The 17,166-nt window shown below is 36.2% G+C and overlaps 1 protein-coding gene across 1 annotated transcript in view; it reads right to left on the bottom strand.

Moving 5' to 3' along the window:
- Nucleotides 1-5,695: 5,695 nt before the first annotated feature.
- The window catches only part of LOC136032054 (splicing factor 3A subunit 2-like), a 31,903-nt gene continuing 20,432 nt past the window's right edge, over nt 5,696-17,166 (bottom strand). Inside the window, exons 4-5 of the mRNA XM_065712160.1 lie at nt 9,840-9,969; nt 5,696-6,391 (exon numbers count right to left, since the gene is read on the bottom strand). Coding sequence (XP_065568232.1) covers nt 5,817-6,391; nt 9,840-9,969 — 705 coding nt within the window. The 3' untranslated portion in view covers nt 5,696-5,816. The remainder of the gene's footprint in view (nt 6,392-9,839; nt 9,970-17,166) is intronic.

Raw genomic sequence — 17,166 nt, forward strand, 5'->3', positions numbered from 1 at the left:
ATATTTGACCACTGTCATCACTGTAGCTTCCAATATTCTAATCTTGGTTTGTAGGCTTATCTTTCTATTCTTCCAAACTTTTTTTAACTGTGAAAAAACACCCTGAGCTTTAGCTATTCTACTTTTAACATCTTCACTGCTCCCACCATCTTTACTAATAATACTACCAAGGTAACTGAAGCTCCCAACCTGATCAATCTTTTCGTTACCTAAGGTCACCTGTTCATCTTCACTTATTCCTAACCTTAGTGACTTAGTCTTCTTAACATTAATTTTCAAGCCTATTTTAGCACCCTGAACTCGTAAAACCTCTAAAAATTCATTCATTTTGCTCACACTTTCATCTAATATGCTTAAATCATCAGCATAATCTAAGTCCAGGAGCGTTCTTCCTCCCCATTTGATTCCATGGTCTCCAATTGCCTTTCCTGTGCTCCTTAAGACGAAGTCCATCAAAATGATCCATATAAAGGGGGATAGAACACAACCCTGCTTAACTCCTGATTTAATACAAAACCAGTTGCTAACCTCATTTCCTACCTTAACCGCAGCAGTATTATTCTCGTACATAGCGCAAATCACTTTAATGTATTTTTCTGGTATACCATATAACGATAAGACCTTTGTTAACGCTGTTCTATCAACAGAATCGAAAGCTTGCTCATAATCGATAAAACTAAGGACCAAAGGTGTTTGACAACGAAGGGACTTCTCAATTATTAACCTAAGAGTGAAAACATGGTCGACACATCCTCTACCTTTTCTAAAACCGCATTGTTCTTCCCTTAAAACTTTGTCTACAGCATGTCTCAGTCTAAAAAGTATCATATTACTCAGTAATTTGCTACCTACAGAGACCAGACTAATGCCTCGATAATTCCGACATTCACTCTTGTCACCTTTCTTATACAGTGGTTTAATTAAGGTTTTCCTAAAATCATTGGGTACTTCCCCTTTTTCAAAAATCATGTTCATAATCTTCAGTAGCTTATTCCTAACCTCAGAGCCACCATATTTAAGGAACTCATTAATCATACTATCAGCACCTGGGGCCTTATTATTTTTTAATCCTTCTAGTACTGTCGCTAATTCTTCCTCACTAAACAAATCTTCCTTCAGATCCAAGGTATCACAAACTTTTTCATTTTCATCTATATCTTTTCCTGCTACTGTATCTCGGTTTAGCACATTCTCAAAATGTTCCACCCATCTTTCTTCAACTTTTTCCTTATCACTAATTGTGACCCCATTTCTATCTTTAACTGGGACTAGTCCGGATCGGCTACTCCCTTTCAATTTATTAACATGCCAGTATAATATTTTACTATTATGCCGTCTAGCCGCATCTTCCAGATCCTCAGCAATTTTATCCATCGCCTCCATTTCACATCTCCTTAGTTCATATTTTAATGCTTTCTCCACTTTCTTTACATTCCTTTTGTTTTCATACGACCTATCGCTCAGATAATTCTTATACAAACCCCTTCTACTCTCTATTAAACCTAAAGCTTTTTCACTAATATTCCTAGTTGCTGTCTTAGCACTCTTCCCTAGGACACCATCAGCAACTTCACAAATTGTTTTTCTGAAATTATTCCATCCATCTTCCACATTGTCAAATTTTAAACCCTCAAGTTTAGTACTCAACTGTTCCTGGAATTTTCCCAGAGTATATAGGAGTGCTGTTATTGATGTTAAAAGTAAAGATCTCCATCTAGAAGTGTCTAAGGTTGAACTAAAGCTGAAATTAAGGAGGGATAGCTACATTCCAGGAAACTTTGACGCTGGTAGAATCCAGTATGAGAATTTTCCTGTTTCCAAGTTCTGACGTTGATAGACTCCAGAATGAGAATTTGAGAGAAACTTTCCAAGAACAGCTGAATATTAAACTAAATATTCCAAAGTTGGACAATGTAGAAATGGATGGAATGATTTTAGGAAAATAGTTTGCATAGTAGCAGATGGTGTCTTAGAAAGAAAGGTTAGGAACACAGCTAAGAATATTAGTGAAAATGCTCTAAGTTTGCTAAAGATGAGGAGGGGCTTGTACAAAATGTATATGAGTGATAGATCATATAAAATTAAGAGAAACATCAGGAAAGTAGAGAAAACATTAAAATTGGAATTGAGGAGGTCTTAAGTGGAGACCCTGTATAAATTGGAAGATTTAGTAGATGCAGCCAGACGGTGTAATAGAAAGATATTGTATTGGCATGTTAAAAAACTGAGTGCGAATAGTCAATCTGAACTTATCTCACTTAAAGATGGGAACGAGGCCACAACTAGTGATAAGGAAACAGTTGAAGAGAAATGAGCAGAGCATTTTGAGAAAGTGCTAAATCATGATTAAGTTACAGGAAAAGATACAGAAAGAATGAACATTTTTGTGAAACTTTGGAAATAAAGGAAGATTATTTTGCGTGGAAGAATTACAGTACTTAAAAAATTAACAAATAATAAGGCCCCAGGTGCTGAAAGTGCCGTAAAAGTATTTTTTTTTAATTTGGTGGTTGTGAAGTTAGATATAAATTCCTGAAGATTATGAACAGGATTTTTGAAAAAAAGGAAGTACCTAGCGATTTTAGGAAAACTTCAATTAATCTATAAGAAAGGTGGTCGGAATGAATACAGTAATTATAGGTATTAGCCTAATTTCTGTTAGAATTTAATTACTAAAAATGACGGTACTTTTCAGACTTAAGGAAGTTTCAAGAGCTCAGAGTACAAGAATAGGCTTGAGAATTAATATTAAGAAGATTAAGTCGCTTAGAATGGGAACAAGATGAGGTGATGATGGGTAACGAGAAGATAGATCAAGTGGATAGCTTTACTTACCTCAGTAGTATTATTAGTAAAGAAGGTGAATACAGTGAAGATGTTAAAAGCAAAATAGCCAAGGCCCAGGGTATTTTTTCACAGTTAAAAAAAGTTTGGAAGAATAGGAAGATAAGTCCACAAACCAAGATCAGAATATTCGATGTTACAGTAATGAAAGCTCATTCTGAAACGTAGGGGCTCCAAAAAATAGGAGAGGATTTATTAGATGTTTTCCAGAAGAATTGTCTACGGATTGTATTGGGTACCCGTTTGACTGACCATATTTCAAACAGTAAGCTGGGCGAAAATTGAGGTTCGATCCCGGTTTCTAGGGCTGTAATGAGAGAAAAATTGAGATGATTAGGACTTGACTTTATTAAACAAGAAACGATATACATAAATCTTATACAAAGGAGACAGGGAGGCAACTCGTTTTGTCTCCTTTAACAATAGAGAGAGAAAAAAGAAGAAGGAATTACACCTCAATAGCTCACACGGAGTACACAAAAAAGAGAGAAAGAGAGAGGGAGAGAGAGAGAAGAAGCGAAAAAAATCGACTCGTAGACACGGATGGGACTAATTTATAAATAAATCACTTTACATTCAGTCCCCACTACTCTAGGCAGAAAGAACTATCTCTTTCAATTTATTTTTGTATGTACAGAGTGATGGTGACTCATTTATTAAATCAAGTAGTTTATATTTATTGGCAATCTCAGGAAGATGATATCTTAAACTTAGTCTTGATCTCTCATTTTTAATAAAGGGAAAAATAAATTTATTCCTTGCTTTTCCAAAGGTGAATCCATCTTTGGAATCTTCCAAGACGGAAAAAGAGCGTGGGTAGCTATGTTGACCTCAGACGGCTTGGTGCTGAAGTGAATTGTTAGTAGTAGTACTTGTACATACACTCTAATTAACGCTTGTTCCTTAGGCTTTTATAGTACTTCGGTTTTTTATTTATTTCAGTTAAACGTCCCTTGACTTAAAACAGTCGTTCAAAAAAGAATTGGGACATCTTCCTTCTTAAAAAAAAAGAAGCAAAATTCTATATTTTGATAGATAGGAACTTGAAACCTTTACCGTATGGTTCTCTATTGTGCTGAGATTGATGGTGTAATTTCAATCAGTATCACTATCATTTTTGGGCGTCTTTTCCCCCTTAGACAATTTTTTTTTGGCTCTTAGTTTTTGATGGGTAGCTTTAACTTGATAAACTTTATGTTTGGGATCAAAACAAAAAGCTAATTTTTTGATGTATTTTTTTTTGCGTTTTCAGCTACTATAAGCCTATGTTGCTCCTTACTAGGTTCGTTACCACAAACTGTTTGGTCCAAAATCAGCTGAAGTACCTTCTGAAATATTGAGACGTGAAAATGTACAATTGATACTAAACTGAATGTTTTCTAGAAAAGAAACCATTCCAGTATATTCTCAAATCCTAAACTCAAAAAAGTACTTTACATACACATATGCGGTTTGCCTACCTGTAGGGTAGCTTTGACGCTTTATCCTTAGAGCTGCGCTAAAGAAACTTGGTTATTTTATCTATAACAACATGATTGCAGCATTTAGAAAAGATAAACATTACTTTAATAGTTCTAGCTCTAAACAAAGAGAGTGAACTTTAACTCATTCCTCCTGTACCTAAAAGCTTTCTAGCATTGCCTACCAATTGACAGCTCTAGTTATTCTATAAGCATGTTTCGCAAAAGATGAACATACTGCTCGGTGCACATTTTATCACTGATGCCCACTATACTAACCGCTACCCTCACAAATGCACTCAACCTCCTCTCCTGATTGGGACAGATGTAGCCCTTGGCTATAAACAAAACTTTGCTGATTTTATTGGTTTACATTATTGTATTTTTTTTATTTAATTCTCGTCAATAGTTGATTCACGATTCTAAATAAACCCAATCTTAGAAAAAAAAATGTGCAAAGTTTTGTTTTAAGCCTTGAGTTAAATTTGACCCTATTGGGAGGGGCTGGGTTATACTTGCAAGGGTAGCGATTAGAGAATGTAGGTTCAGCGTCAAAAACTCACCAAGTAGTAAACTCATCTTTGCAATATCGAAGTGATTTGAACATCGATAAATTTACCTATTTCTCTGTTTATGTGAATTAACCAATTGACTTTTTTCACAAACAGGATACTTTTGCGAAAGGACGTGGTATGAAAAACATGTCAATCTCGAGCTCTTTACCATCTACAGCGTTTTACTTTAGAATAACATCTTCCATATAAAAACAAACCTACAATAATGAAGTGTTTAAGTCACAACACTAATAGTGTTGAAGCAAAAGATAGTAAAATAAAATATTTAAATAAATGGTTTTCATTTCCAAATGCACTAAAAAGCGTAACCATTTTAGTCCTACTATCGCGAGTAACTAAAATTTTTAAAGGTTACAAATTTAAGTATGTTCATTACATGTTTCTAAGTATTCAAGGACCTTTTCGATCCCATATTCTTCAATGTGGACATTTTTGAAGTGCATTTGGAGATAAAAGCCTAGTTGTCAAGTCCTTTTTTATATTTTAATTTTACTCTTCGGTATCATTTTATACCCTTTATAGTTGCAATATTTGTTACGTATGTTATATACCAATCAAAGGACCATTTAAAAACACCAGCTACTCAAGGCTAATCTAATCCTCCAATAAGTTGGTTGTACTATCACAAGGCCATGCCTTCTTCTCCGTAAAAAAAAAAAAAAATAAAGAATCTAGTTCATTCAAATATTGTTTTATCTTGCACATCAGTTCTCCCTATACTAAACAAAATAAAATAAAAAAATACACACTTGTATTGGCATTTCCGTTTGAACGGGCCTCAGAGACGTTAGATCTTACTCGAATTGCTACAAATCATTTTTGTTTTTACCTTTTTTTAATTCAAAAGACTAATTCTTACAAAAAATTGTCGAGTTCACAGATGTTCAAATTTTACACTTCTAGCATGCTTGAATTCCCATACCCAAATCACATTCCATCAGCCACGGGGTGGTGGAGGGGCCCCTCCTCTATTTGGTGGAAGAGGAGGCATTTGATTAAAATTCACTGGATGCCTCGGTGGCATCATTCCAGGAGGTGGACCAGCCATTGGAGGCATTGGTGGCGGAGGACCGCTAATATTGGGTCTAGGTGGAACGGGAGGCATCATTCCTGGAGGACCTTGAGTCATCATTGGTGGTCTTGGTGGCATGAGAGGGCGCATAGGAAGAGGTGGCGGAACCATTGGGGGCATGAGCGAAGTATTAGGGGTCATTGGTGGGGGTGCTGGTCTTGGAGGTAGTGGCAAATTAGAGGGAATAACTTGTGGAGGTGGTGGTTTTTTCGGTTCAACTTTATATGAAAATTGAAGGAAAAATTGTTTAGTGTCCTTATTCCATAGAGTCCAGAATTTAGTTTCACATTTTTCAACCTCTCTACTGGGGACTTTAAAGGCTATAGTCTCGTAAGGTTCAGCAGCAAATAATAAATACTGCCATTTGCGATCTGGAGGCTCGATGCGCTGTTCATAAGCTGACATGAAGCGATGACGAGGTAAGACTCCTTCAGCAATCTCTGCAAAATAAGGAATGAGTAAAGTTACGCACTTAATTAAAAAATAAAATAAACAAAAATGAAAGGTAAGAAAAACTAAAAGCCTAGGACAAGAAATCGTAAAACTCACTACTACAAAACAATGGGTAGGGCAAAAAGATGGAGTGAAACAGGACTTCGTTGAGATTTTATATTGATTGATTTATAAAGTGGTGAAAAATCTAATTATTCCACAGAGTAGTTTCTACTGGGTTGTACTTTATCCTCTGCTTTAACAAAATACACAAAACAGGGAGGGGAAGGAAAAACTTTCATCGTCAGTGAAACTTGTATCCGTGAAGTAAAAGCCCTAAATTCAACACTGTCAGTATTTTAGAATGCGTTTTGTCTTAGGGCTTTAATTTGTGTCGTTTCGTTTCGAAAAAAAAAACGTGTTGTTTGAAATCTCCGAAAAAAAGTGTCTTTTGAATTTTCGAAAAAAAAACAAAAAACAACAAACCTGTCGATCCTTGAAGAGAGGAAGAGTGCAGTGGCTAATCCAGCTGAATGGACCACCACCTCCCCCCATAATGTGGCCGGATTTCGCGCGGCTTTCAATGTCATTTATACACGGGTTTGTCGGATGAAAAAAAGGGTCCATTCGTTCTTAAAATTAGGAAGAGCTTGGTAATGTAAAAAATTGGTCCTAAGGAAGTAAAACATAAGTTTTCCACTGTTAAATGTACAAAAGTCGCCACTACACAAATGTGCATTTTAAAGTTACGAATAAATATTCTGAATCCTAACCCAATCCCTATCCTAAAACCCTCGAGTGTACCCCCTAAAAGGGAGAATAGGAGAATGCAGTCACGTAAAACTTTGTCTTGGCAATATAAAGTTTTTTTTTTATTGCGAATTAACACTTTCTATAGCCTCGAAAGCTTATCAGTAGTAAGCTTTGCATCTTTGTTTTATTGAATGTTAAACTCTGCATAGAGGCCTTATCCATTGATAAACCGGATTTAATATCTGGATTGTAAGTCGTTCTCCTGACAATATAGGTCAAGAAAATGCTGTTTTACTGACAATCTGGATCGAGAGTTCATAATCTTAGATCGTGAATTAAACATTTTGGTTCAAGATATAATTTGAGGGTTTGAATTGAAAATTGTGTCGGTTCGCGGCTTTCTAATCGCTGGTTTATAAATTTTGCTGTTCCACTTTCTAATTTGGCAATCCAATTTCATAAACCGATTTTATAATCTTCTTTTTTTCACTGATAATTCTGAATACTGTTCCAAGAATCTGGATTGCCCATGGAAAAGGGATTACAAAAAAAGGGGGGGGGGGCAATTAAAGAGACATATTGGATTCCCTGACAAAAATACAAGGCAAAAAAAGAAGGAAGTCTTAGATTCTTTTTCCTATTCACAAATATTCACCTACTGCAGGAAAAGATGGTTTTCCGCGGTCGCTTGATTTTCCAGCGTTATTTAAAAAAAAACAACGAGAAATTAAATAAAAAGATTGTTGAACTTAGAGTAAGGAGCAACGTTAAAACTAAAAAAAAAACAACAGAAATTAATACGTGAATGAGGGGGTTCATCCCCTCCTCAATAACTCGCTCTTTACGATAAAGTATTTTAAGTAATTTAAAAAAGAGCGATTTATTCTAATTAAACGGCCTTTAAGATTCTCAAAGGGGCCATTCTCAAAGAATTGGAACAAAATTCAAGCTATAGAGTAAAGAGCGAGGTATTGACGAGGGGCAAACCCACTCATACACGTAATACAAATATACGAATATAGAAGTTCGTTACGTAAGTTAATTACAATCATTATTAATGAAAACGTTCGTAAATAAAATTAAAAGTTCTAGTGGCCTTTTTAAGTAATAAAAAAAATGGAGTGCAATTAGACCCCTTCCCCGCCCCTTTTTCTCAAAATCGTCCGATCAAAACTTTGAGAAAGCCATTTAGCCAAAAAAAGTTAAATTAATATGCAAATTTCGTTTTAATTATCAATGTACGGTGAGCCAAAATCAAAACCTGCATTAATTCAGAAACGTTCAGAAATTAGATAAAAAACAAGTTTTATAACTGAAAATAAGGAACGGCATTAAAATTTAAAACGAACAGAAATGATTTAAATGAACAGAATACCCCGCTCTTTACGCTATAACGAACAGAAATGATTCAGTATATGAAAGGGACTGTTCCCTTTCATATACTTTACGCTTAAGTTTTTTATTGTTTTGAAAAGTAGAGTTGTGAGAAAGAGTCAAACTTTATCGTAAAGAGCGGGGCGTTGAGGAGGGGACAGCTCCTTTTATATACGGAGTCATTTCTGTTCGCTTTAGCGTAAAGAGGGGGGCACTGAGGAGAGGAAAGCCCCTTTCATATACGGAATCATTTCTGTTTGTTGTAAGTTTAATTGTTTAAAATTATAAGTAGCAACGTTCTAAGAGACCATAAAGGGTGGTCTAAAAAGTGTTTCAGAGCCATATAAGTTTATTCGCGCGCTAATATAAGCTGTATTAAAACTAATTTGGGAATACAATTTTATAAACCACTTTTATAATCTTCTTTCTTCCACTGATAATTGTAAATACTGTTCCAAAAATCTGGATTGCCGATGGAAAAGGGCTGAGAAATAGGCAATTAAAGCGACATATTGGAGAACCTGACAAAAATACAAGGCAAAGAACGAAGGAAATCTTAAATTCCTTTTCCTATTCACAATTATCCACCTACCGCAGGGAAAGATGAAAAAGAAGGATTGTAAGTAGCAACGTTCTGACAGACCATAAAGGGTCCACCCATAAAGGGTGGTAAAAAAACTGCCTCAGAGCCATACAACATTACTCACGCGCTAAAGTAAGCTGTGTTAAAACTAATTTGGCAATCCGATTTTATAAACCGGTTTCATAATCTTCTTTCTTCCACTGATAATTCTGAATACTGTTCCAAGAATCTGGATTACCGATGGAAAAGGGCTTAGAAATAGACGATTAAAGAGACATATTGGAGACCCTGATTAAAATACAAGGAAAAAAAAAGAAAGAAGTCTTAGATTATTTTTTTCTATTCACAAATATCCACCTGCTGCACGAAAAGACATGAAAAAAAGGATACAAGTAGCAACGTTCTAAGAGACCATAAAGGGTGGTCTAAAAAACATTTCAGAGCCATGCAACTTTATTCGCACGCTCAAGTAAGCAAAATATGGCCTGGATTGAAATTCGCATCAGGAGATACAACAAGATTTTTTTTCAAGGAGCGAGTATAAAAAGCATTTAGATTTCATACTAGGGTTTCTAAAATATTTCCTGGGTGGGTTGTCCAGGAAAAATATTAGAAGACAGTCCCCAATGTATTGGCAAGATTTTAACTATATTTACATAGCCTGGCCAGCTCATTTTTTCGCACCTTTTTTTTCTTTTATGTATAGCTCTGATGCAATTTAACACTAAGATGTCCGTATACTTTACCAGGATAATCAATTTGGAATAATAAACTTTGCTGTCCAGCTTCTGGATCTTTCTGTTTTGTTACTCTGTAGCCAGGACGACCGATTTTGACAAATTTCTTCACATCAACTCGGGCCTTTTCGGGAGCTGGCTATAAAAAAAAGTATATGGATGAAACTAAAATACAATGTCCCCACCACTAGAAATGTACCAGTTGTCCATAAAGAGTAAAATAAAACTTCAATTGTTCGAACCAACATAAACTTCCTGAATGTTCCACAAGCTACTATGTCATCAGATTGTAATACTTACATAGTAAGGTTGTCGAGAGTATTTGGGGAAGGTGGTACTTCGCACTAGCATTAATACATAAATAAACACGATTCGAGTCATTTAACTTACTGTGACGGGTACCTTCCCAAAAGTGGTAATAATTGCCCTCTATTATCTTGTCCAAATTATTGGACAAGGAAAGAATGCACTTTTGATTTATATTCAAGTAAAAGGCAACAATAAAACTTAAAACGAACAGAAATTATTCCATATATGACGAGGCTACCCCCTTCCTAGCCCTCACTCCTTACACATAGTTTTAAACTGCTTTACTGAAAGCATTTATGAGTTCCACAAGCGTGGTTAATTGGACATTGGAAGCTTTTTACATACCAATTGCCTTTTAAAACTTTTAAATTGTAATTTTAATTTTTTTAATCGAATACGCATTACTTACCCCTTTCAACCTTAAGGTTTAAACGCTTTTTAACCATTCAAACCCCCCATATATAAATATATAATCTAAGCTACTCTCTTTATACGAGCAACTGTGTATGCATAATTTTTTTCTTGAAAACGGCTCGATATTTTTTTTTTTAATAGGCATCTTGGGATTTTCTGGCCGAAAAAATAAACAAAACGATCTGACCAGAAAGGTTCCGGGTTTGAGAAAATTCGTTTAGAACCCTAATTTTTAAACACACTTTTCATTTTGAAAAAAGGCTGCACACATGTTACACCCATAATAGTATAAAACTTGCTGATGTCTGGAATAATTCTTCAGTCGTTATATGAACAGACTAATGATTCTTTATGTGAATAAAAATAAAATTTTACTTAAAACCCCTTATTTTCTTCATAAAAACAAAATTCCCCTCAAAACTCTTCGAATATTCGAACAGTTCCGTAGTCTGGCGCATTGGCTAAAAAAAAAAGAAAAAGAAAAAACAGGCAATTGCAAAAAGTTTCCCTTAAAACCCTCTAAATATTCGGACGGTGTATTATTCGGCCTGGCACTTTAACTAAAAAAAAAAAAGATTATATATAGCTAAGTATAACATAGTAAGTATTTCATAGCAAGGATTTTTTATTATTATTGGTAATTTTATACAACGATAAAAAAAATGCTTATAGGACGACCCAAACATCAAACTTGAAAGCCCAATCTGAAGGAATGATAAACGAAAATGAAGAAAAAAGCAATATGCGGTTAGAATACTTACGACAACGAAAATCACAACAAGTCGAAACAGAAGTGAAGAACAAATAAATAATCCCTTAGAAGACAAACGATAGCGAGAATCACAACGGATAAAAAACGAAAGTGAAGAACAAAGAAATATTTGGTTTGAGGACAGACGAAAACGAAACGAACAACGCCGTCGCAATCTTCGACACCAACAACGGACACACACAGCCCAGTACAAACCTGCAAAGACGCCGTAAACTGCGCAAGTTTTCATAACAAGTCATTGGGACCCTTCTACACTGTATGTACTTAGAGCCACAATCCATTTTCGCAAAGAAAGAGTAGCGAAGAAAGTTTATTCACTTGGAAATTGCTGCTTACATGGTCGAATTGTATTGCCACCTCCACAACTTCGAAGTGAATTGATTTGCTTTTTTTGGACATCACTCGCTCTCTAAAGAGTTCCACAAACGAATCCAAAACTTAAACTCATGTTTCGCCTTAGCTCCATTCAACGTAAGCGACGACCGAACCATCCTTAGTCATTATGATTTTAGCTGCAAAGTGGCTGGACAAATTTATCACAGACTCATTTTGGCGACACATCCATCATAAACTAATCAAGGCGATTTTGAACCACTTTCATAAATCTACATGTGCTTTTTAGATCCTGATGAAGCTGTTGACGAACAGCTTGCACAGACTTTAAATTATAGCATCTCTCGCAACTTAATGGATCGGTTGGAAGAAATATTGTAAGGCACAAACAACTATACCAAAGGTCATATGAAAATGCGAGAAGTGGCAGATGATGTAAATCAACATGCAAATGCACTGTTCTTACTCTTAGTCTTCACCATGGTTTCCCGTCAAATGAGATGGTTGTAAAACAACATGGCAAAATGTTGTCAGTACAAAAAAAAAAAAAAAAAAAAAAAAAAAAAAAAAAAAAAAAAAAAAAAAAAAAAAAAAAAAAAAAAAGACCATCGCGTAGTCCTTTACCACACATTGTTTTATCCAGCTGGAACATCAGGGTGGACCGTTGTTATGGCACTTCCGACATTTTGTGCAAGTCGTCCACATCCTGCACGGCTTGAATTAGTGCAGTATCGCATCACTTTCGACCTGAAGACGCCAAAAGCATTACTCCGCAACCTGTAACACTCGACAATCGTTAGATAGGTTTTACAGCTTTACATTTTGGCGGACGACTTTTCCAGCAATGCCTTGTTGATACATATATTCGTATTAAAGGTGATCACCTTCAAGGGACAACAATGAACCATTAAACTTTTATGGCTGAAAACTAAGTAGGTGTTACACGACTTAGCTGCGAAGCAGAATGCAGTTGTTGGTGCAAAGGTAATACTACCGTCATCATTTACCGGGTCAACAAGCTACTATGCTGAAAATTTCGAAGATGGTCATCACCTTAGACCCCCAGATTTCTTCATAGCAATGACTTGCAATCGTGATCGGCCAGCAATTAAAGAAGTAACACGTATTATATCTGAGAATAAAAAATTTATCAAAGAGCAGTCCACTTAAGATCGTCCAGATCTCGTTGCTTAGACTGCGAAACAAGGATTTGACTAAATATTTAATGATAAAAGACAGATATTTGGAAAGAAGGCTTCAATAGGAAAAATGTAGCTTCAATTTTTCAATCAATCAATTCGCACATATCTCTAGCGGATGATGAGAAACCATAGTTTCATCGTCTTTATGACCCAAGTTGAAAGGAATAAACAACCAAGACAAAGGAATAAGGAAGAATTTTCACACGACCTTGCTGTTTATTGAAAAGACTCCAACCAGCACCGAGTTAAACGCGATAATCGTCGTGTCGGCACATAAAATGCTTATTTGCAGAAAAATGTCAATATCAGGTCAATGCTGAACATGCTGGTAGGATATATCCGGTAAAGTATTTATATAAATACAGCTACAAACGACACGATTGTGCATTAATAAAGATTGTCAAAACTCAACGGTGCTTGGTTTACAATGAAGCAAACATATCTGTGGAAGGATGCTGCATTAAGCCAACTGAAGCATGACGGCGACTATTTGGTCACAATAGTCACTTCAAATATGATGTTCAGGCAATAGAGAAAGCGCTTCGTAGCTCTAGCATCATTAGCGCTAAGGTTTAAAAGTCCTTCTCACTTTGGAATAATTAAACGTGTCCCAAATGATCTGACCTCTGATGACGTCAAGTCTCTTGTGCCAAATTGTAGTGAGGCAAAGCAAAGTGGCTCTACCAGATCTTTCAGGCTGAAATTAGAAACAAAAGAGGATTTATTACGAGTAATGAAGTCCCGTTAGTGATCGGTTTCGAAAGATTCCCCCATTCAAGATTTTTTTTTTTACCCCTTCGAAGCTATAAGTGCCGATGATACGTACATATTTCAAGTACATGTATAAACGAAATTTTTTGTTCCGTCCGTGGAGAAAAAGGATACGGAAGCTCCAAAACAGCCCCCCTGCCAGGAACCGACCAAATGTGCTTTTTGCAAATCAGACAGTCATCCATGTTACAGTTACAACTGCCCTATTGCACAGGCTCTGCTGAGAGGTAAGTCTAATTCAAAATTAGATTCAGATGTCGAATTTTGCCGTGGAACATTAATGGAAAAATTACCGGTCAAATTCGAATTATTTCGCAGTTCTTGCAGTACCATAACCTAGTTCTGATTCAGGAGCATTTGCTGTCAGAAGACCGCCAAAACCTGTGACCCTATTTTCTAATTATTTCGTAGTGCAATTTAGAGACCGAGAGGCAGACCATCTGGCGGTCTCGCCATCCTGTCGTAATTTCCTTGCAAGCTATTAGCAGAGTGGTTAATTTATTGCCGCTAAGCTTGAAAATCATGTAGTAATTAATGTTTATCTGCCTACAAATTATAACAAAGAACCGTTTGATTCACGGTTTGCGCCCGCCTGCAAGCTTCTAGGCAGGCTTCTTAAAAAGTTGCCTCTAAACCTGTTATCATTAGCGGAGATTTTAATGTAGATACAACTAAAGCAATGTCTCCCCAATCACAAATCTTTTGGGGCTTCGTTCCTCCCGACTATTGTGTATGGCCTAAGAAGGACAACTTTTCACACATTGGGCCGCTTTCGTCAACTTCTAACTTAGACCATGTTGTTGCTTCGTTTGGCAGTCATGAGGTCAAAGTTTTAAAAGAGGGGTTCTATTCTGACCACCTTCCTATCTCTACTTGCTTTTACTTTACTCCACCCCACCTATGGCTCAAAATACAGAATTGAATTGGGTTTCCTACCGAGATTAGAAAAATGTGTCAAGTAGTCTTTCAGTAAACTCGTTGACGAGATGCTGAGCAAAATCAAAGTGCCTTTCAATCTTTTATGCGATCGTGCTGTGCTGCCACAAGTGAAAAGAATATCTCAGTTGAGCTCATTTCCTACTTGGCACAAATAAACCACGCCCTGAAATGTGCCAAAATAAGCACCGTTCCTCTTCGACGTGTTCGTAAAAAGTCTCAGCTAGAAGACTGGTCAAAAAACAGAGATCTAGTGAATGCGTATAATTCGGCCAACCTACGGCTTTCTGTCTGGAACGACTGTGGTCGCCCGAGAGATGGCTTAGTAAATTACTTGAGGCCGTACGAAACAGAAATTTAACAAGGAACTGAAAAACCATAAGTTAAGACCGATCCAGAAAAATGTAATCCATATTGCTGAAGATCCTTCCAAACTCTGGAAGTATAGCAAGCCTACCAAAGCCCAGAGTGCTAGTGTGCCAGAAAAAAGTGGGTTGATTATTTCGCGATCGAGTTCAGTGCTCCAACAAAACATAGGAGTTTTTTGAAAAACATCTTGATCTTGTTATTTTAAATAAGACGAAATCTTTCCTATCTGTTCACTGTCGCCAAATGCTGTTTACACTTGGATTCCAAAATTAGATTTGATTCCCTTTGCAATTTTGTACCGGACAAATAACTCCCATCCTCAAAAAGGTACCACTACCGTCTCATGTACTACTTTCAAGCTCTTGGAGTCTTTTTTGATAAGAGACATTGAAGAAAATTGTCAGTTTGGGTATCAGCGAGGCTTAGGTAGAGAGCATGCTCTCTTTCTGCATATAAATGTGCTGAAAGATATTAAAAAAAGAGGTGATTTCTTGGTCTTGTGTGAACTTGATGTTGCAAGAGCTTTTTACTAGTGTATATTTTCGCAAGTTTTGCTTGAGGTCCTTTTGAAAGGTACTGATGCTGCGATAATTACTTGTTTAAGATACATCTATAGAAATCTGAAGGCTGAAATTAAGATGGAAGTCAACTATTTCCGATTCTGAAAGGTTTACGCCAAGGAGCTCTGACTTCTTCAGTTTTGTTTAACAATTGTGTTACCGGTGCTCAGGATAAGTTGAACTGTACATTTATCTTCAAAGGAGTTGATCTTTCGTTAGTTGTTTGCAGATGACTTACTAAACCTTTCCTGCACTTTCCAAGGATGCTCCTCAGCTTCAGTGTTTCTCCAAGAAGAGTAAAAACACATTAGTTTGAGGTTTAATATTAATAAAACAGTTGTTCTACCATTCAACCATGAAGAGAATAGAAATTCAATAAGTCTATCCGGCTCTGAGGTTCCTTTTGCCAGCAGTCTTGCTTAACTGTGTATGCCTATTGGAGAAAACCTGAAAGAAACTGTAAACCTGGCATTTAAAAATTATGCTAAAAAGATCTGGGCTGCGTATCTCCCTGGCTTCAAATGTTTCGTATCTGAGTAGAGTTCACCGTTCTCAGTTATACAACAGTCTAATTGTTCCTCACTTACTTGCCTTTGCTCTTGTTTGGTCTTTTCTTAATTGTGGTAAGAAAAAGCAAGTTCACCTTTATTTTAAATTTTGTAAAGTATTTAATGGCACTTTCAACTTGGACAAGAACTCTTTTCTGCAAAGAAAGTATCAATTGGTACACCAAGCTGGGGTTATTGAGAAGCGTATTTGTGACTTCTTTACTGAACGCCAGAAGTCTTCCTATCTTTGGTCATTCTGTTTGTCCCTTGTTTATAGTTATCAAAGTGTGTTTTTATTTCTGTTGTTTCTTTTTTGTTTTTCTTGATTTTTACTCTGTCTTTTCTGGGCGTTCTGACCAGTTTTTTAGTGAAGGGTTATAAATAAAATGACGATAATGATGATATGCAAAGAAAGAGCCATGTTGTTCAACGTATAAATATTCATTTAAGTGGACAATACCAAATGCGAAATATTAGCCAAGCATTAGAAGATTTGGTAGATATTGGACAACGAGGCTAAAAGTTAGAAGTGTATTTTCAACATAAAAAGGCACTGAAACAGATGCAAACACACCAAAAATTTTACTATTATTGGGAATGCCCAAAAACTTTAAATATAATGAAAAACGAGCATATTGGAACAACTAATCCACCGATTGAGTGTTATTGGTCGAATTTACAGCATAGATTATATAGCTCGTCCATGAGTTCCATTTGCCAGTGCTTCCATTTGTAAGTACCTGTATATCACGCAAAGGATGCAACAAGTTACAAAGATATCCTTACTGTGAATCACACTCGTTACGTGACATACGAGCAAATATGCCTAGCTCATGGCCTCGCATTCGACGACAGACAGTGGGTAGATGGCCTAGAAGAATCGGCACTACCAAAATACCATCTGTGATGCGAATAATCTTCGTTAACATTGTTTTTTTTCGAAAATCATACAGATCTGAGATGTCTTTGGGAAAGATTAAAAATCAGTTGAAGATTTTATTCGGAAATCACGACGAAATAATGTAACTGAAGATACCATAATTAATCAGGTGTATCATATTATTGCATCTAAGTTAAACTCAATGGCAATAGAAGGTCAAAATTTAAGATTTTGGGTGGAGT

The sequence above is a fragment of the Artemia franciscana genome, chromosome 10, assembly GCF_032884065.1.
Source record: "Artemia franciscana chromosome 10, ASM3288406v1, whole genome shotgun sequence".
Taxonomy (NCBI): domain Eukaryota; kingdom Metazoa; phylum Arthropoda; class Branchiopoda; order Anostraca; family Artemiidae; genus Artemia; species Artemia franciscana.